We start from the raw sequence: 21,228 nt of genomic DNA on the forward strand, positions 1-21,228 counted from the left end.
ACTGCTGTTCGCTGGGTACTATGTTACCCCACATGGGGAAACTGAGACACACAGACAAGTAACTCGCCTAAGCTGCAGAGCCAGATTTGAACCCAGGGAATGGGAGCACGAGCCACCACACTACATCACTGAGTTTTTTTCTCAACTTTTCCATACTTTCCAACTTTTCTACACTGGGCATGAAACACATTCATAAGCATTTTTTTCAAATTAACTTGTAGGCCAGGCATAGTGGCTCACGCCTGTAATCCTAGCACTCTGGGAAGCCGAGGTGGGAGGATCTCTTGAGACTAGGAATTCGAGACCAGCCTGAGTAACATAGCGAGATCATGTCTCTACAAAAAACAGAAAACTTAGTCAGGCGTGGTGGCGTAAGCTTGTAGTCCCAGCTACTTGGGAGGCTGAGGCAGGAGGATCACTTGAGCCCAAAAGTTTGAGGTTGCAGTGAGCTGTGATGACGCCACTGTACTTTAGCCTGGGTAACAGAGCAAAACCCTGTCTCAAAAAAAAAAGTTAATTTGCAAATCTCCTCACTTATAAAGTCTTAAGAATATGAAAAGTACAACAAACAAAAAATTAACTTGCAAAGAAAGGCCCGGGCCCATTTTTCCAACTATCATTCAAACATTAGCCACAAAACAGCCCCTCCTGCCAGCCTCTCACCCCCAGTGGAAAAAGAAAGCCAAGAGCAGCAGAACTCAGCCCCTATTTTCCACGTAAATAACAAAATTTCTCTTTTCCCATCCCAGAGCATTTGCCAGAGCACAGGTGATAGGGCAATGGAACTCTCACTGCAGACCATTTCCACATTCTGGTTTTTCCGGACATTTCCTGGGGCTCAGAGGCAGACGCTGGCCCAGGAACAAAGCTCTGATAGAGTCACACGAGGCCCGATAACCTTGATTTCCAAGCACATGACCTTGGTCACAAAAGGCACCAGGCAGGACTGGGTGGGCAGACTCCACCAGCTGAAGAAAAAGTGTGACCAAAGGAAGGACAAGGAACTTGAAACACACATCATCTTTGGAAAGGAGAATAACAACCATTGCTGATCTCTGTGCAGGGCACAGGCCGAGCTGCTTACGAAGATTAACTCATTCATTCTTCACAACCACCTCAGGAAGTTGGGGTATTTTTTGGCCCCTACCCCATTTCACAGATGAGGAAACTGAGGCGCAGCGAAGCAAAGTGGCTTGCTCAAGGTCACACAGTCTGTCCTGGCCTTGAGCACACTGCCTTGGAAAACACAGAAGCTACTTGCTTTCTATAAATTACAGCTGGGTTCTCCTGCTCATGCTCCAGCTGCCTGCTCTCAAATTCTGGTTCCAGGGCACCACCAGAACCTGGAGCATCCAGCAAGTCCAGTAATCCAGAGGGAGGAAGGGCAGAGGACGTATGCAAGGCCAAAAAGATTGGGGGACAAGAGGGGGACTTGCCGGAGATAAAGGTCAACATCCCCAAGCAAAACCCAAACCACTGAGTTGGCTATTCTAGACGTTTCCCTACTTTCCTACACCGGGCATGAAACCTATTAATAAGCATTCTTTAAAAATTAACTCACAAACCTTATATCACAGAGTCTTTGGAAGGAGGGAAAAAAACACACATCTGGACTTCTTGGATTAGTTTAAGGTAAATAAACAGAGGACACCCCAAACATACTCGTTAGCCATCAAGGGCCAGTTGCCATCAGTAAAACACATCCTGATACAAAATCTCATTTATGGTCACCTATTTTCCCCTCCCCTTAATTTAGGAGTAGAAAATAAACAAGGAAACACTCCACAATTCACTGCAGTGCTAGCCCAGATCACCACGTGGATCCTTGCAAAAATACTCTTGTTATTCCATCTGGTACAGGGAGTAGAAGAGCCACAGGTTTTCCTCCCTCTGCTAAAGAGAGCCCACCTGCGAAGAGGCTCCAATCATCCCTGAACACACAGCTTCTGTGCTATTTCTAGATCTGGAGTAAATCCCTGACCCCACTGGCGTAAAAATGGGAGACATATCCAAGTGGGGTTGGCCGTTGGACAAAATGATATCCCTCAAAATTAAAGCCTTCCAGCAGGGGCCCGGGAGAAGTGCCTTTCCAACATTCCAAACGCAGCCTTCAAGGAAAGAACCACAAACGGGACAAGGAGGTATTCTGGGATGCTAATCACCAGCTCCTAAGAGCCAAGGGTGTTCCTCCTGATTCCCAAACAGAAGGGGAGAAAGTCACCGTGTCCAGATTTGCCTACTGTGTTTACCAATAATCAAAATAGCATGACACAGAAGTGCCCTCCTGGAACAAAGGGACAAATCGCATTACAGTGAGGCTAAAACCCACAACACTGGGGATCAGACCACAGAAAGTGGACTCTGGACACGCAACCGGCTCGGGCACTCAACATTTCAGAAGAAAACTTGCGGGGGTAAAACCTCCGGGACATCCCCAGAGAGGGGCCTCACATGTTACAGGGGTGGGAGGGCATACCCACGGGTACAGAGTCCTGGGCACACTCAGCTGCACCCCAAACGTGACCCGAAGGTCAGGAAGGACACCTCTGGGTGAGCCAGCACTCCCCTCCCCCCCCCCCCCCCCGGCCTTCTTCCTCCCCTGTTCCCCCAAACTTCCCCCGGAGTGTTTAGGCAGAAAGAAAGAGAAAGACGAAGATTGGTAACCACAGGTGGATAACGTGGATGGATGTAAAACACCTGGGGGCAGGGGGCAATCAGTGGGAAGTCCCTTTCCACAGTCTGAGCCCCTCCCCAGGTCACCCCTTGGGTAATGGGGTGTTTTTTGTGAAAGGGAGCACCCCAGCCTGCAAAGAAAATGGGAGAACAGAAGCAGGGGGACACTTCCCTTTCCTGCGCCCACCTCTAGCGTCCCCTTCCTTGAAAGGTTGTTTTTAGCTGGAGGAGGGAACCCCAAAGCAGGCAGGCCTCCTCCCCTAGGCTCCAGCCCGACCCTCCGCTCCAAACCCCCGGGCTGGGCACATGCCCCCCGCACGCCCGGCTCCGCTGGAACTGAGTCCCCCGAGTTCCGCCCCCATCCGCTGTACCCCCCACCAAGGGGCCCGGCCGCGAGCGGGTCGGAGGTGCGTGACCCCAGCCGGCCGCCGACGTGGGAACCGGACGCCCCAGGAGGCTGCGGGCCCGGCGCTTCCCCCCGCGGGCCGGCCTCCCTCCTCGCCGCCGGCCTCCCCGCTCCCCGCCGGCCCCACGCGGCCCGCCGGCCGCCCAGCACGTACCCAGAAGGGGTCGGAGCCATCGGCGCTGCACAAGCCCCGGAGCGCCATGCGGCCGGCGCGGGCACCCGAGGGCGGCACCGGGCGGCGGGCGGACAGGCCCGGCTGCTGGCGGCGGCGGCGGCGGCGGCGGCGGCGGGAGGGCGGCGCGGGGGGGCGGGGAGCCGGAGCCGCAACGCCGCCTGGTTGGCCCGCGCGTCACGGCGATGCGGCGGCCCCGCCCCGCCCGGGCCGGGCTCCGCGCGCGCAGCACGGCGTGGGCAGCGGGGCGGCTGCACCCGCGCCCCCCGGCGCCCCTCCACCGCCGCCCCTCCGGGGCCCCCCCGCGTTCCCCCCCGCGTTCCCCCCCGCGTGCTCCCACCAGCGCCCCCCCGGCCGCAGACCCCATGGGACAGGCCCGGGGAGGGTCGCGCACCCTCCAAAAGCCTCTGCGATCCTTGTGTCCGACCCTGCAACCCGTTTTGGAATCCTGTTATAACAACGGTTTTCATAACACCAAGGAGAAAAATCACACGAGCCCCCTGCGAGGCTGGAGGGGGCCAGCGCCTTAAGTTCATCCTCAATTGACTCTCTGTTACTCCCCTTTAAGGATAACCAGGTGCAGAAAGGTTGAGTGTTTTTTCCAGGGTCACTTGGCTAACGACCGGCTGGGCTGGGATTTGAACCCAAGTAGCTGACTCCAAAGCTGACACAGAAAGGAGGTGGTGGATACTGTTCATACTACCCTTTCCAGATGGGGAAACTGAGGTTCAGAGAGGTGAAGTGACTTGCCCAAGATCACACAGTTTAGCAAGGAGTGGAAGTGGAATTCAAACCCATGACCAGTCTGACTCCAGAGCACTCACGGCCGGAGGGCTGCCCTCACATGTGCGGAGCCCTCCACTTGTTCTCACCCTCGGGAAACAAACAGGTTATTGATTCTAACCTCAGAGGTAGTGAAACTGAGGCCTAGAGACATAATAATCAACAGGCATTCATGGTCACGCAGCTTTTTAGCTGTGTTCTTTGCAATTTACATGAATTAACTGGTGTAATCCTTAAAACCCCATGAGATAGATAAGCGCTGTCATTATCCCCATCTTGCAAATGAGGAAACTGAGGCCCAAAGAGACAGAGTAATTTGTCAGGGATTATTTAGATGGTAAGTGACTAAACCAAAATTTAAACCCAGATAGTCTGTTGGCGGGGGTGGGAAGGGGGAGGGGGGAAAAAAAAAAAAATCTATGACGCTAACCATTGTACTATATGGCCTCCAAACTGTTTAATACCCGGGCAGCAAGAGACACAGGAGCTGAGAGTCTAAACTTTCACTGTGACACCAGCAATGCCTTGCCTTTCTCCTCTTTAATCCCTTGCCTGACGTATGGCTTCCATAACACAGGCACACACACAACAGCTGCACCGAAATAAAACAGGAACAGTGTTTGAATTTGAGACCCTCCAAAGAACCTAGTGAGGGAAGGAGGGAAAGATAGGATTGTTTTCTGAGATTTTTTTTTTTTTTTTATTGGCTCAGGTCCTCCTCAGGGTGAGTGAGTTTCTAGGGGGTAATTCTTTCAGGTCGGAATGCTCATTGTGCTGTTGCTTAGACGTTTCGACAGTCAACAGATATTTATTGAGCATTTACTATATGCTGGTGTCTTGCTAGGAACAAGACAGAGTTGCAGCTTTTATGGACCTTAAAGTGTTGGGTTTTTTACAACGTGTTTTTATGGTAGGGCAGCAGATATTAATCAAATAATTGTATGAAGAAAAGGGTATTTACAACTGTGGTGATAGCTACAAAGAAAAAGTAGATGTAAGAGGGCCTAAAGGGGTCCAGGCCTGCTGGGGTAGAAATCGGGGAAGGCTTCCCGAAGGAAAGGGCTTTTGAGCTGAGATACAAGCAATGTGTCTGGGTTTCTGAGGCCTGGGTCATGTTCAGGGTTAAAGGGAAGCAGCTTAGGGAAAAGCCATGAAGCAGAGAGGTTCTTGGAGGAAACTGAAGACAGCTGAGGTGGCAGAAATCTAGAGAGGAAAGAAAAAGAATTCCATCTGGAGCAGGAGGGATCAGAAGTGGCCAGAGCATGCACGATCCTGTCAGCCAGGGGAAGGGCGATGGGGAACCTCCAACACGTTTTAGGCAATGCAAGAAGCAGTCAGATTTCTTTCCATTTTTATCCAACTCTTTATTCATCCTTTCAACAAATATTTATTGAGCAAGCATATGAAAAGATGTTCAACATCATCATTAGTCATCAAGGAAATACAAATAAAACTCCAGTGAAATACCATCACGCATCCACCAGACTAACTAAAAAGAAAGACTAAAAAACTGGCCACTTCTACTAAAGCTAAATATGCAAGTACACAGTGACACAGCAATTCTACTCCTCTCCAAGAGAAAGGAGTGCTTGGGTCCCCCAAAAAATATCTACAAAAAATATTCATAATAGCAACAATATGTATGAATCCCACAAAACATAATAAGAAGCAAAAGAGGCCAGACACAAAAGAGCTCCTTTTTCATGATCCCATTTTTATGATGTTCAAGAACAGGCAAAGCTAATATATGTTGATTGAAGTCAGAATAATGGTTATCGCTGGGTGTTATTGATTAGGAAGGAAATCTGCCTGGGAGATGGATGTGTTCTATAACTTGACCTGGTGGTCTAGTTACTTGGTTTTTTATTTGTATTTATAGATACACATACACACAAACACATACATATTTTAAAATTCATTGAGCTAGGGACTTCGGTTGCTATAGTTTGCTTTATGAAGGTTATACCTTGATTAAAAATTTTAAAATAGAAACTACATAAATAAAAGTATTTATGGAGTGGCTACCATGTGCCAGAAGCTGTATTAGGTGCTGTAGACACAGGGTGAACAAAACAAAGAAGGAAGTGGATGACAGACCAAACAGTAAGTCTGCGGGTTAGAGGGACGAGGTAACTTGTCCCAGATCCCACAGCTGGGATGTGGCAGGAACAAGGCTCAGCTCTGCTCCTAACCACCGAGCCTCTCCGTGCGACTCTTTCAGCCACAGACTCAAACCACTCCATTTACCTTCTCTCTGAATCCCTTACTCCCCATCTGAGGCTCTTGCACAAAAACAAACACCCTTAGAACTAGGAGCTCTGACCTCTGCACCAAACCCACTTGACTGACAACAAAGTAATTTATGATTTAAATGCAGGATTTGGATTTCAAGCATCAATAGGCTGGTAGATTGTGAGTCAGGCAAACAGTACAAAGAATGCCAGAGAGATGCTGCTCCCACCCCCGTAATCATTGCACCCAGTTCCTCTTCATTTATTTTGCGGTACTTATCATTATTTGCAATCATTTGTTTATTTATATGCTCCATATGGCCTCCCAAGCTGGACTGGAAGCTTGAAGCTGCTGCCGTCTGTCACCTGGACCCCTGCACCTGCCTCCTCCCGGGGCTCCCGGTTCCCCATCTCTCCCCCCTGCAATCAGAACCCCTCACCCCAGCCCCAGGGCCCCAGCAAAGCAAGGATGCCACACTCTCCATGCAGCCTCCAACGGCCATCCATTGTCCTGGGTATAAAATCCTAATTCCACTTTAAGTAGATACCCCAAAAAAGCGAAAGCAGGGACTCAAACAGATATTTGTATACCCATGTTCATAGCACCATTAGTCACAATGGCCAAAAAGTAGAAACAGCCCGAGTGGCCATTGATGGGTGAATGGATAAACAAAATGTACACACAGTGGAATATTACTCTGCCCTAAAAAGGAAGTTCTGACATTCGCTACAACATGGATGCACCTGGAGAGCATTATGCTAGTGAAAGAGGCCAGTCACAAAAGGACAGACATTGTATGATTTCACTTATACGAGGTTACTAGAGTAGTCGAATTCATACAGAGTGGACCTAGAATGGTGGGTGCTAGGGGCTGGGGGAGGAGTAATGGGGTCTTATTGTTTAATGGGGACAGAGTTTCAGTTGAGGAAGATGAAAGAGTTCTGGAGATGGACGGTGGTGACGGTTGCATAACAATGTGAATGCACTTAGTGCCACAGAACTGTACATTTAAAAATGGTTAAAATGATAAATTTCATGTTATGTATTTTGTTTGTGAGACAGAGTCTCATTCTGCTGCTTGGGCTAGAGTGCAGCCGTGTCATGATAGCTCACTGCAACCTCACTCCTGGGCTCAAGCGATCCTCCTGCCTCAGCCTCCCGAGTAGCTGGGACTACAGGTGCACACCACCATGCCTGACTAATTTTTCTATGTTTTGTAAAGATTGGGGTCTTGCTATGTTGCCCAGGCTGGTCACAAATATGTATATTTTACCACAATTTAAAAAATAATAATAATAAGATCAAAGTAGAGTGGTAAACAAAATCCTTCCAGGCCCTCTGTGACCTGGCCTCGGCCCATCTCTCTAGCATCATCTTGTACCTCTTTCTGTCTGTCACTGTGCTGCAGCCACAGTGGTGACCTTCTATTCCTTGAACACACGTCAAGCTCATTCCCACCTCCAGACCTTTACCCCTGCTGGTCCCTCTGCCTGGGACCCTCTGCCCCCAGGTGATAAGTAGCCAATGCTTTTGCATCAGTCAGATCTCAGCCCAAATGTCACCTCCGCATCCCCTCTGTCTTGTCACCTGCTTTATTTTCTTTAGAGCACTGTCTGAAATTGTTCAATTTGCCCTATCTTTCCTCCTAAAATGAGGTCAGTGACCTTGTCTGTCTGCACAAATTCAATGAACAAATATTTGTTGTCAGATAGTGTTCCAGATAGGAGTTGGCAAACTAGCACCAGCTGCTTGTGTTTGTAAATAAAGTTTTATTGGAACATGGCCATGCCCATCCATGTCTGTATTTTTTTATGGCTGCTTTTGAGCTCCAGCGACAGAGCTGAGTAGTGGCGGCAGAGACTGCGTGGCCCTCAAAGCTTACAATATTTACTGCCTGACCCTTTACAGAAGAAGTTTGCCAACCCCCAGTCTAAATGTTCTGGGTACGTCAGTGGAGCCAAACATACCCATATCTGTCCATTGTGGAGCTGAAATTCTAGTGGGAAAGAGAAAGAGATTTGCATATTTACAAGATACAGTAAATACATACAGGATTTGGTATACAGCATATGACTTCAGATCATTAAATGGTAGGAAGGAAAAGAGTAAAGCAGGAAGGAGGCTATGAAGTCTGGGGTGGGAGGCATGGATATTTCAGGCTGCGTGACCAGGTGAGACCTGGCTGAGCAGGTGGCGTGTAAGCAAAGATGGGAGGGGCGCGTGGCCGTGTGGGGAGAGGACACTCCAGGCAAAGGGGGCAGCAAATGCAGAGGCCGGGGCTGGACCACGACAGCCAAGTTTGGGGAACAGGGGAGAAGGCGGTGGGGCTGGAGGGCAGGGAGGGGTGGGCAGATGAGGGCTGGTCACATGGGACCTCGTGGGCCACAGGGAGGACTTGTGGGGAGGTACTGAGTCGGGCAGTGGCGTGACTTCCCTTCTGATTTAACAGGATCACTCCGGCCGCTGGCGGGAGAACTGACTGTGGGCTGGGGTGGGGGCCAAGGGCGAGAGCAAGGAGAGCAGTTGGAAAACCACCACGGGAACCCAGGGGACAGTTGATGGGAGATGAGGGCGAAGCAGGGAGGGGATGAGAAGCCCCAGGTCCTTGGTCTACTTGGGGGGAAGAACAATAGTGTTGCTGACAGATCAGAGACAGAGCAAGAGAGGCTCCAAGTCCTCGAGCCGGAGCCACTGATGGCCCGCCTCAAACTCAGCGGTCTCTCCAGGGCCCACGCCCTGCTCAGTCCACGCTGGGCTCTGGAGGAAAGCTTCTCAATGAACGATGAGCAAGGGCAGGGAGAGCGTGCCCGTTTGGATTTAACACATTGACTGCCACACTAGGAAAAAAATTTTTTCCTTGGGGCCACAGTGTTTTATTACAAAAATAGAATAAAAACTTTGAAAACAAAATGATCCTTTCTAATTTAATGAAAAATTTGTTATTTTTTTATTGTTTTCTGTGTGTGAGTTATGCGCAACTTGAAAAATAGTTCTGGAGGCTCCCAAGGTGAAGAGACGTGTGAGTTACGTGTGCGTCACGAGGCCCCGGGCTCAAAACTAGCATGAGTTAAATACAACTCGCACAGCAGTTAATGGGTTAATTCTAGAAACAGAGAGCAAAGCAAAGAGCAAGACCTCTTCTTCCCCCAACACTGCCGCTAACATGGCAGAGAGGCTGCGGGTGGGGGGTGACAGCGGAGGAGGTGAGGGAGAAGGCAGAGAGGAGGTGACACAGGCGGGCCAGAGACTTAGGAGAACTAGCAAAGTGCTGAAAGAGACCAGGGAAGAGCCCCCGAAGTGGGAAACAGAGGTAGAAATCGATGACAACAAAGATCAATAATCCTGCTTCCAAGCCCCAAACCAACATGTGCCACCGAAAGTCATCCTCTGGCGGGTCTTTGGCATCCCTTGTTATTTCAGCTCCCAAACTGCACACAGCCAAAGCCCACCCTGCTATGTGCTGAGCACCGTGGCAGCTGAAAACCAGCCATCCTGAAAAGGGAGGCCCTGAGAATCCCAAGGGCAGGCAGCCCAGCGGATTCACAGCCTTACAATGGCAGCAATGAACCACCCGATGGTTTCCAATTCTTTTTTTCAAGACAGAGTCTCGCTCTGTTGCCCAGGCTAGAGTACAGTAGTGTGATCACAGCTCATTGCAGCCACCAACCCCCGGGGTCCAGCGATCCTCCTGTCTCGACTTCCCAAGTAACTAGGACCATAGGTGCGCACCACCACAACCAGCTAATCTTTCTATTTTTTTTAGAGATGGGGTCTCGCTCTTGCTCAGGCTGGTCTCAAACTCCTGGCCTCAAGTGATCCTCCCACCTCCGCCTCCCAGAGTGCTGGGATTACAGGCGTGAGCCACCGCGCCCGGCCCCCATTCTTTCTTTCAATCACAACAACAGTATCACATCAGTGAGCATGTACGGATTATGCGCCCTGCGCCAGGTGCTGTGTGGTCTCATTTCATCCATGATCATGCTGATTTCACAGACGAGAGATGGTGACTCACGGAGGTTGAAGGAACTCACTGAAGGTCACATTGTGGGTGGGTGACAGCCGGGGTATTCAACCCGGGAGCCACTTCCCTTTTCTGCTGCCTGAATCCATGAGAAAGTTAAAGAAGGTCTTTGACAAAGGAGAAACTGAGAGTCCATGATTGCACTCATAGGACCAACTTCCTTAAAGCCCAAAGAAGGACCAGGCTGCCGGGACCAGCAGCCATCAGAGGGGGCCACCAGCGTGAAAGTCCTCTAGGGCCACATGGGAGGATGGGCTTTGGTTCTGGTTTTGGTTTAACTTTTTACTGAAAGCACTTTCAAATATAAAGAAAAGTAGAAAGAATTGTAAATCAAACACACAGGCGCTGATTACCTGGTTTCCACAACTGTTATCTTGTCGTATCTGTTTCATCTCTCTCTGTATACGGAGAATTATTAATTTACTGTTTCGAAACCATTTCAAAGTGATTAGAGCTCATGACACATTACCCCAAATATTTCAGTAAGTACCTCTACAAGATACTGACATTCACGTACATAACCACAATATCAGTGTCACACCTAACACAATTCCCTAATATCATCTAATACACAATTCATATGCAAATTTCCCCATTCTACCAAAATATCCTTTTTAAGAAGCTGATGTTCTGCCAGGTGCAGTGGCTTGAACCTGTAATCCTAGCACTTTGGGAGGCCGAGGTGGGAGGATTGCTTGAGGCCAGGAGTTTGAGACCAGCCTGGGCAAGAGCGAGACTCCATCTCTGAAAAAAACAGAAAAATTAGCCTGGCATGGTGGCACACACCTGTAGTCCCAGCTTCTTGGGAGGCTGACCCAGGAGGATCACTTGAGCCCAGGAGTTCAAGGCTGCAGTGAGCTATGATGATGCCACTGCATTCTAGCTTGGGAGACAGAGTGAGAGTCTGTCTCAAAAAAAAAAAAAAAAATCTGATGCTTTCAAACCAGGTCTTGATTGTCGTGGCCCAGTCAGAACCGTAGTGAGACAAACCAGGTTTATTGACTGATCACAAAGAGGGAGAACACACAAGAGAAACTACAGGATGTCCTATCAAACAAAGGCAAAAGCTAAGTTATTACAGGATTTGGGTAAGGGTCGAGTTTAGGTGAAATTTAAACAATGCAGGGTTTTGATAGATTAACAGGTCCAACGCCAAAGTGAACTGCAAAGTGGATCAAGTGGCCTGTTCCCTTGGAAGCCACAAAGTTAAATAAATGTGGACCCCTTTGTTCAGATGGCCCTACGCGAAGTTCTGTACCTGGGCTGAATATTAAACAGCTTCTCCATGTCCAAGAGTCTTAAATCCTCCAGGCGAGAGGATGGTATTTCATTTGCAGTGATATATTTTCAAACTGCAAATTTTCTGACTGTCTATAATTTTAGGGAACAAAGTTTCTCAGCAAGTCAGAAAGCAGTGGTGGCTCAAAGAAGGGAGTCACCGTGCCACTTTGCAGTTACAGGGTGTCCTTGGGAGAAATATTGTTTCCTGTTACCTCTGTAGCTACTTTCTCTCTGTCTGTTACCCGGCCTGAAGAATTGCCCAATTGAGTTTTATACTCGGCCCCATCCAATTTCTACTTTCTCACAAGCAAGGATCATGCACGACAACTGGTTGTTTTGTCTCTGAAGCATCTTTTAATCTAAAACAATCCTGTTTCTTTGTCTCCCTTCCTTCCTTCCTTCCGTCCTTCCTTTCTTTTTCTTTCTTTTGTTCTTTCTTTCCTTCTTTCTTTTCTTTCTTCAATATTGTCTTATTGAAGAGACCATGCCAATTACCCAGTAAGATTCCCCACATTCTAGATGTCTCCGTTTGTTTTTTCCTTGGTATGCTTTTATTTTTCCTCTGCTCCCTGTGTTTTCGGTAAACTTTAGCTCTAAAGGCTTGACTGGATTCGGGTTAGTAATACTCTTCACAGAATAGATGCTGCTGGCAAGGATAGTTTTAAGAGGATCCGTTTTCACGTGGACTTAGCATCTGACCCAGGCCAAGATACTTCCCCAAGAGAAATGAAAACACATGTCCACAGGGAGACTTGCAGGGTACTTGAATGATCTGGGGCATCGTAGGCTGTGCGGAGCCTGAATTTTATTCTAAGGACAGTGGGGACTCTGTACGGCAGAGTTTCTCGTCCTCCACCCTATGGACATTTTGGTGCAGGTAATTCTTTGTTTTGGAGGCTGCCCTGTGCATTGTAGACGTTTAGCATCATTCCTAGCTTCTGCCTACTAGAGGCCAATAGCACACACACACACCCTCCCATTGTGACAACCAAAAATGTCTCCCTACGTGGCCAAATGTCCTGTGGAGGGCAAATTCTACCTGACCGAGGACCATTGCCAGAGAGCAATTTGGGTTGGAAAGGGACATGATCAGATTTACACTTTTGAAAGGCCAAGCCCCAGTCCTGGCCCAGCGTCAAGCACGCGTCCCCAGCCTCAGCCGGTGGGCGTGTCGCATCCATCTGGACACAGGGATTGGTTCAGGGAGGGGCCTGTGACCCAGTCACATCCCAAGAGGCACCGTGAAATGTGGGCTAAGAATTTTGGGAAAGAGAATCTTGTTTCTGACTATCTTCTCCCCCTCCCCACTGCACCGGAGGTCTGAGAGGACATAGGCCCCGCAGTGGCATCAACACACAGCAAGCAGAAGCCGGGAGAGGGAGAGGAACAGAGACCCGATGACTTCGTCTGCATCCCGATGCCAGCCCTACCCATGGACTTTCTATTTACAGGAGACCCCAAATTCAGACTTGCTGAGACTTTTTACCCAAGGAGGCCTAACTGCCACGATAGGGCTTGGACTTGGGCTTCCGTCCTCCGCGTAGCTTTGCTCTGCCTGCCCTTTGCCAGCCAAAATTCTCACCTTCAGGTTCTGCTGGTTCCTAGTTCTGCAAAAGCCTCAGGCAAACAACCACTGCCTCAGCCAGTTCCTTTCACACAACCCAGATAAGCAGCTAAAAAAAAAACCAGTGTGATACAAGCAGCCAAGAGTTTACAAGTTAGAGAAAATAAGACAACGTTAGAGTAAAATCAAACTACACAGGACCGACTTTATAAACACAGTGGGTTCCAAGAGAGGGAAAGATGGCATCTAACCAGGAGCATGAAAAACTTCTCTGGGAGGAAATTTACCAGCCTGACAAGACCTGAGGGAGGCAGAGAAAAAACACCAAATCAGGTGTTATGCAAGGCTACAAGGGTGACCACAGAATAGCAACAGCGCACGATAATAAGTAGCACCGACTGCGTACTCACTTTATGCTCTGCGCTGTTATTTTACATTCTATGATAACCCTTGGTGGCAGGGATGGTTATTATCCCCATTTTACAGATGAGGAAGCTGAGACCCAGTTGCACTAATGCCACACGGCCAGTAAGAAGCATCAGGTCTCAAACCTCCAAGTCCATCGGACTCCAAAGTCCAAATTTTTAACACTAGAAAGACGGCAGAGGAGTTGCCCAGCAATTGTAGGGAGATAAAAGACAGGAGAGTGGGTTGGGAACGATACATATGATTTCAAATGTCTGTATGTGAAAAGACAGATTGCAAATGAACACAATGACATTCATATGTTAATGCAGGGGGTAAACTCAGTTTTGTAGAATAATGAGAATTTTTAGGATAGGATTTAAGATGAAAGTAAATAGCAGCTGTATCTCACAGCAGGATTGTGTTATATGTCTTTACATTGAGCAGTTATGCACCTAAATGTCAGAAAGACACACATTTTACTAGGAAACAAGTTAATTATGAACCACTAGGGTTAAGTTAGATATGGCATTCATACATCCACAGAGTGGGTCGTTACACAGACATTAGAAGTGGTGAGGCTAATCTACACCAGAAAAACAGGAAAACACTCACGGCCCCGGTTAGTCATGGCAGATGGGACACACTTTATCACCACTCCCTCCCATAACCTCCCAGAAATGACCATCAGAGAATTTTAAAAGGTCTAAGTTAGTGAGGAAAAGGAAAATGGGAGATGAAACAACATCAGACAAAGGGATGTCAATACAATTTTAGAAGATGGAAAGAAAGTGATAAGTGTATTAGCAGAATACAGAGATGGGGCCAGGAAGAACCAAGCTAATTCCCACTGTAGAAGCCAAGGGAGTCTAGAAACTGAAAATGTCAGTTACATACGGAGTGTCTATAACAAAACATATGGCTGCTGTCACACACTACCATACAGTGTGTGGCTTATAAACAACAGAAATTGACTTCTCACAGCTCTGGAGGCTAGGAAGTCCAAGATCAAGGTGCTGGCAGATCAGGGTGTCTGGAAAGGACCTGCTTCCCAGATGGCTGTCTCTTCACTGCGTCCTCACATGGTGAGGGGTGAGGGATCTCTCTGGGGTCCCTTTTATAAGGGCACTGATCCCAATCATGAGGACTCCACGCCCACAACCTAATCACCTGCCAACGGCCCTACCTCCTAACACCATCACTTTGGGGTTAGGATTTCAACATGGGAATTTTGGGGGGACACAAACATTCAGACAGTAGCATGGAGGCTTTAGTGAGTTGAAACTGAAAATTGAAGGACTGGTTAGAAGTCGGTTTTAGGAAAAGCTAGACTCCTCCCACCGCATGGAGCAAGTGACTATATCACTCCAGCCACAGCATAAGACAGTCTAAATGAATGATTCTCTGGAGAAAATGAATCAGAGAGAGTCCAGATGTGGAAAGAGGCACAGTAAAGGAGGGAGTAAGTAGTTGGCCAGATGACAGGAGGATTAAGTGACAGTGTACTTAGGAATGGTGACATTCCCAAGCTCCTACCTCCCATAGTTCCCACAGTGATGACAGTCATGCTGAGACATCTGAAATAACCAGGATAAACAAAGTTATGCTGCAATAACAAAATCCTTCAATCACAGAACAAAACAACTAAAGTGTATTGGTTGCTCAAGTTCATGTCCTTACGGATTATATATTTGCCCAGTCTGATGGAGAAGCCATGATCTGAAAGGCCAATGACCCCATGCCTAGAAAAAAGATGGGTTTGAACGGTCCCGCATTGGCCATTAAATGCTCCAGCTTGGAAGTGACACACGTCATATTTTTTTTTAGGTGAAATTCACATAAACACAAAACTAACCATTTTAAAGTGAACAATTCCCAGGTATTTAGTACATTCACGACGTTGTTGCAACCACTACCTCTATTTAGTTCAAAAGCACTGTCATCCCCCCAAAAGGAAACCCTGTACCCAGGAGCAGTTGTTTCCCACTTCCCTCTGCCCCCTGCCTCTGGCGCCCGTCAATCTGTGTTCTGTCTCTGTAATCTATTCCAGATATTTCATATGCCTTCCTTTCTCAATACAGTGTGTTCAGATTCCATATTTCCAAATTTGCCTTCTCACTAAAACTTACCTGTAATCTCAAAATCAATAGCCAAGGTGCTTCTGTGGGAATTCATGGAGACACACAGAGGGCATCGAGTGTCTGAGTTGGTCAACACGCAGGTTCCCACCTGAGATGGAACAAGGCAACACTCTGCCTTCTTGGTTCAGCTCTCCTCCTGTAATTAAGTGTTATTTTTGCAGTATTTTTGGTGCCATACTTTTCATATTTTTTGTGCTTTTTACTGTTGGTTTTGCTGTTTAAAATGGCCACCAAGCATAGTGCTGTCTAGTGTTCCTAAGAAAATACATGTGTTAAGCTTATTCAGGCATGAGTTATAGTGTTGTCGGTCAAGAGTTCAATGATACTCAATCAACAATGTCTATTAAACAGGGTGTCTTTAAACAGAAACACATAAAACAGGTTATGGGTTGACCAGTTGATGAAAATGTTATGTCCAGAGGCTTGCAGGAAGTGAATTTCCCATAGGAGCAAGGGTTCAGTATTTGCTAATTCAGTGTTCACTGTGACTTTATAGATCATTTTATAGTAACTACGAATAACAAGAAATCAACTGTCAGTAGAATTACACAATATGTGACCTTTTGTCTGGCCTCCTTCACTTGGCATGACATCTTTGAGGTTCATCCACATTGTAGCACGTGTCCTTTTATGGCTGAATAATGTTCCATTGTATGGATATATCACAATTTGTTTATCCGTTCATTAATCAATCGACATTTGGACTGTTTTCATGTTTTGGCTATTGTGAATAATGCTGCTATCAGCATGTGTGTACGTGCACCTATTTGAGTACCTGTTTTCAATTATTTTAGGAATATATCTAAAAGTAGAATTGCTGAGACATATGGTAATTCTATGTTTAACTTTTCTGGAAACTGTCAGAACAGTTTTCCCCAGTCGCTGAACCATTTTACATCCCCCCCAGCAATACACAAGGGCTCCATTTTATCCACATCCTCGCCAACACTTGTTACTTTCTGAGGTTTTTTTAACTGTAGCTGTGTGTGTGAAGTGGTACCTCACTGTGGTTTTTACTTGTATTCCCCTAATGAGATGTTGAACATCTTTTTATGTGTCTGTTGGCCATTTATTCACCTTCTTTGGAGGAACATCTGTTTGAATCTTTTGTCCATATTTTAATTGGGTTAAAACATGACTTTTATAAGATATATGATTTGCAAATATTTTCTCCCATTTTGTAGGTTGTCTTTTTACTTTCTCAATAATGTCCTTTGATTCACAGAGTTTTTAATTTAATGAAGTCCAATTTGTCTATTTTTCTTTTGTTGCTCATGCTTTTGGTATCATATCTAAGAGTCCATTGCCAAATCTAGGATCAGGAAGATTCATCTCTGTGTTTTCTTCTAATATTTTTATAGTTTTAGCTCTTACATTTAGGTCATTGATAAATTTTGAGTTAATTATGAGGTTAGGGTCCAATTTCATTCTTTTGCACATGGATATCAGTGATCCCAGGACCATTTCTTGAAAAGACTATTTTTTTCTCCCATTGAATGGTCTTGGCACCCTTGTCAAACACCAATCGATCTAGATGTATGGGGTTATTTATGATTCTCAGTTCTATTTCATCAGTTTATATGTCTATTCTTATGTCAACATCATGTATTTTTGATAACTGTAGCTTTGTAGTAAATTTTAATATCAAGATATGTGAGTCTTCCAGCTTTGTTCTTATTTTTCAAGATCCTTTTAGCTATTGGGGGTTGCTTGTAATTCCATACATATTTGAGAATCAGCTTTTCCATTTCTGAAAAAAAAAAAAAATGGGCATTGAGATTGCATTGAATCTGTAGATTGCTTTAGGTAGTATTGGCATCTTAAAAATATTGTCTTCCAATCCATGAACATGGGATGTCTTCTTATTTGTTTAGATCTTCTTTAATTTCTTTCAGAAGTATTTTAGTGTTTAGCGTACAAGTCTTGAACCCCCTTGATTAAATATATTGCTAAGTATTTTTATTCTTTTTGAAGCTATTGCAAGTGGAATTGTCTTAATTTTCTTTCCAGATTGTTCATTCTGAGACACACATTGTTTCCATTCATAGATCATTGGTTAGAATTATTCACAGGTCCAGGCTGACCTCAAGGGATCAAGTGTGATTAAAAGGAGGAAAACCAGAAATATCTAATGAACAGCACCAAAGGCTACCACAACCTTCAAGGAGGAGATTGCAGAATTCTTCTCTAGGAACCTGAATAGCCCAAGAGAAAAGACTTGTGGATGCTGACAATTGGAGTTCTCTAACAATATAGCAGGAACCCTCACGTCTCCCTACAATGGAGCCCACCAGTCTACAAACCTCTCTTTACACCAGAGCTTTCAATAAGCTTTCAGTGCCTCACTCTAAAATATAGACTGGCAGCCAAAGACCCCAGACATCTGAGAAAAGATTTTAATATGAGGGACAAATCCAAAACAATCAGAAAAAAGGCAAACAGTCACAATGAGGGGAATGAAGTAAACTTCTGAAAAGCTACCACAAATATCTTAGGGAAATCATAGATAATATAGCATTCCCAGAACAAGATAGGATATCTTTTTTTTTTTTTTTTTTTTGCTTAAGGAATACTCAGGGAACAGAAAGCTCTTGGAAATTAAGAAAGCAAGAAGTAAAAAAAAATGTTCAATGCAAGGAACGGAAGAAAAACTTGGGGAAATCTTCCACAGAGAGGAGAAAATAGAGGACATTAGAAGATCATACAAGGCCAGGCCAGACACGCTGGCTCATGCCTACGTATAATCCCAGCACTCTGGGAGGCTGAGGCAGGAGGATCACTTGAGCCCAGGAGTTTGGCTAGGCTGATGCCATGGCACTCTCTAGCCCGGGCGACAGAGTGAGAGTCTGTCTTAAAAAAAAAAAAAAAAAAAGTACTGTGTCATGATCTCTCTAACTTCCTTTAAAATAGTTCATGAAGCCACAATGAGCTATTACTCCAGATGTGCTAGAATGGCTATCATAAAAAAAGACACCAAAAACAGATGTGGGTTCCTGTTTGTCTTCCCTCTCCCTGACCTCATGTCTAGCTTTTTTTCTCCCAACCACAGCCCTTGCTGACCTACAGCAACTTTAAGCCCCAGATCACATGCAGAGGTAACAGTCTTCCATAGACTTTTCTGCCAGCTCCCACAACTGTTTAACATCTCAGTAATAAATCCCATATTATTAGCAATAAGGACTCATAAAGGTTCTGCTTCCCCAGTCGAATCCTAAGTGATGTAGTCATGCTACTCATTATCTGAGGAAAGGCATCTGTGTATGTATAGATGTTACTTCAAGCATAGACTACCTCTGACAGGCCTCACCAGACACTAGTAGGTGTCTGCTAGGAGCAATTTGGAAGTCCAGTGGCAGGGAGACCTACTTTTTACCCATTTGTTTTGTTTGATTTTTTTTTAACCTGGTGCATGTATAAATTTTAAAAGTACAAGCTCATGGTAAAATATAACATTCAGAAAAAGTGCATAATGTATGCAGACTCTGTAGTGGTATCTGATTGTGGTTTTAGTGTGCATTTCCCTGACTGCAAATGAAGCTGAGCACTTTTTCCTATGTTTACTGGCCATATCAATTTCCTTCATTTTGAAAGGGCATGTTAAAGTCCTTTGCCATTTTTCTAGCAACTAACTGTCTTTTTCTTAATGATGTCAAGGAGTTTTTTATTTGGTCTGGGTACAAATGCTTTATCACTTGTATGTATTTGAAGTATCTTCTACTACTCTGTGGTTTTCTTTTTGTAAAACCTTCTTTTGAAGAAGTTTCTTTTGATGAAGAGAGTTTCTAAATTTAGTTCAGTTTAATGTACCAAACTATTCCTTTATTGCTTTGCTCTTTGTGTCTTAAACTTAAGTCTTAACAACTTTAGTCTTGTGATAAGTCTTGATACCCAGTAAAGCAAATCTTCCTACTTCAGTGTTCCCCCCGCCCAAGAGTGCCTTGGCTACTTTTCCTCCTTTTCATTCGTATATCAATTTTGGAATCAGATTGTCAAGTTCTAAAAAAAAAAAAAAAGTGAGATTTTGATTGAGATTGCCTTTGATCTATAAATCAATGCAAGAAGAGTTGACACCTTCCAATCTTAAATCTTTTCTAATCAATGAACATAGTACATCTCTCCATTTATTTAGGTCTTCTTTAATGTCTCCCAATGAAGTTTTATAATATTTTCCATTGAGGTGTTGTATATCTTTTGTGAGATTGTAGATCTTCTTATTAGGTACTCCTTGGGTGTAAGAAAAGGATCTCCTTCTCACCATCTTGAACAGTTTAAATTGTTTTTAACCACATGCATGTTTTTCAAAATAAAAACTGAGACTTTTTGAATCAGTGCTATATTACCATTGTTCAAACATCAAAACTCTAAGAAGGCATATAGTGGAAATCTCTCACTTCTGTGCTCATTCGTGTTCCCAATCCTTCTTCCCCAATAGGAACTGCTATTATTTATCCTTCCAGAATTCTTCATGCATATGTCCCTAAATGTACATTTCCTCTCTTCCCAAAAAAAATGCCATAAACTGTGTGTCTTCCTGGCTCACTCTCTCATCAGACTTGTTGGACATCGTGAGAAAATGTGGGTGCACAGTAATTGTGTTACTTGGGTTCAGGTGAATCTGTGTTTGCAAGGCCCAGTGCAGGTGACAAAGAGATCTCTTTGGAGAAGTGCTCCTGTGTTGCACTCTGGTCTCTCCACAGCCCTTCTTTATTTTTGATCATCATTTATTAAGTGACAGAGAGCCAGGCTCTGCGCTGTGCTAAGCACTTTACATACACGGCACATGTTTTCTCTTTCTCTCCTCCCCGCAACCAGGGCTCACGTATCCATCAGTTACAGGAAGCACAGAGCCTAAGGACCACAAAGCCTTTAGGGTCCCATGAAAATGTTTTAACACTTTTAAAATCAGAAGAAAAAATAAATAAATATAACTCTGCCTTTATTGTATTCATCTTTATACCAATGTAGTCATAAAACATAGTTTTTTGTTTTTTTTTTTTGAGACAGAATCTTGCTCTGTTGCCTGGGCTAGACTGCAGTGGTGTCAGCCTAGCTCACAGCAACCTCAAACTCCTGGGCTCAAGCAATCCTTCTGCCTCAGCCTCCTGAGTAGCTGGGACTACAGGCATGTGCCACCACACATGGCTAATTTTTTCTATTTTTAGTAGAGACGGGGTCTTGCTCTTGTTCACGCTGGTCTCAAACTCCTAACCTGAAGCGATCCTCCCACCTTGGCCTCCCAGAGTGCTAGGGTTACAGGCGTGAGCCACTGCACCCAGCCATAAAATATAATTTTAAAAAACATTTTTCTTATAGAGGAAGGAGTCCACAAAAAAGTCTTAATGTGGTCCAGCCAGCAGCCCTGTGACGTAGATACTATTGTTATACAGTTTATACAAGGGAGGAAACCAGCGTCTGAGAAGTGACTTGGCCAAGGTCAGACAGAAAGTGTGGGAACAGGGACTTGAAGCCAAGCCTGGGGGACGCTAAAGCTCTCGTGCCGGGCCACCGAGCAGAGAGATCCTGATCCCCAGGGGCTGTGTCTGGCCACAG

At 45.6% G+C, this 21,228-nt stretch overlaps 1 protein-coding gene across 1 annotated transcript in view; it reads right to left on the reverse strand.

Moving 5' to 3' along the window:
• Positions 1 to 3,380, reverse strand: part of ABCC1 (ATP binding cassette subfamily C member 1 (ABCC1 blood group)) — a 117,101-nt gene extending 113,721 nt beyond the window's left edge. The window contains exon 1 of the mRNA XM_069486886.1: positions 3,234 to 3,380. Within this exon, the coding sequence (XP_069342987.1) occupies positions 3,234 to 3,281 (48 nt within the window). The 5' untranslated portion in view covers positions 3,282 to 3,380. The remainder of the gene's footprint in view (positions 1 to 3,233) is intronic.
• Positions 3,381 to 21,228: the final 17,848 nt, after the last annotated feature.

Source organism: Eulemur rufifrons, chromosome 14, assembly GCF_041146395.1.
Source record: "Eulemur rufifrons isolate Redbay chromosome 14, OSU_ERuf_1, whole genome shotgun sequence".
In the NCBI taxonomy this organism is placed as follows: domain Eukaryota; kingdom Metazoa; phylum Chordata; class Mammalia; order Primates; family Lemuridae; genus Eulemur; species Eulemur rufifrons.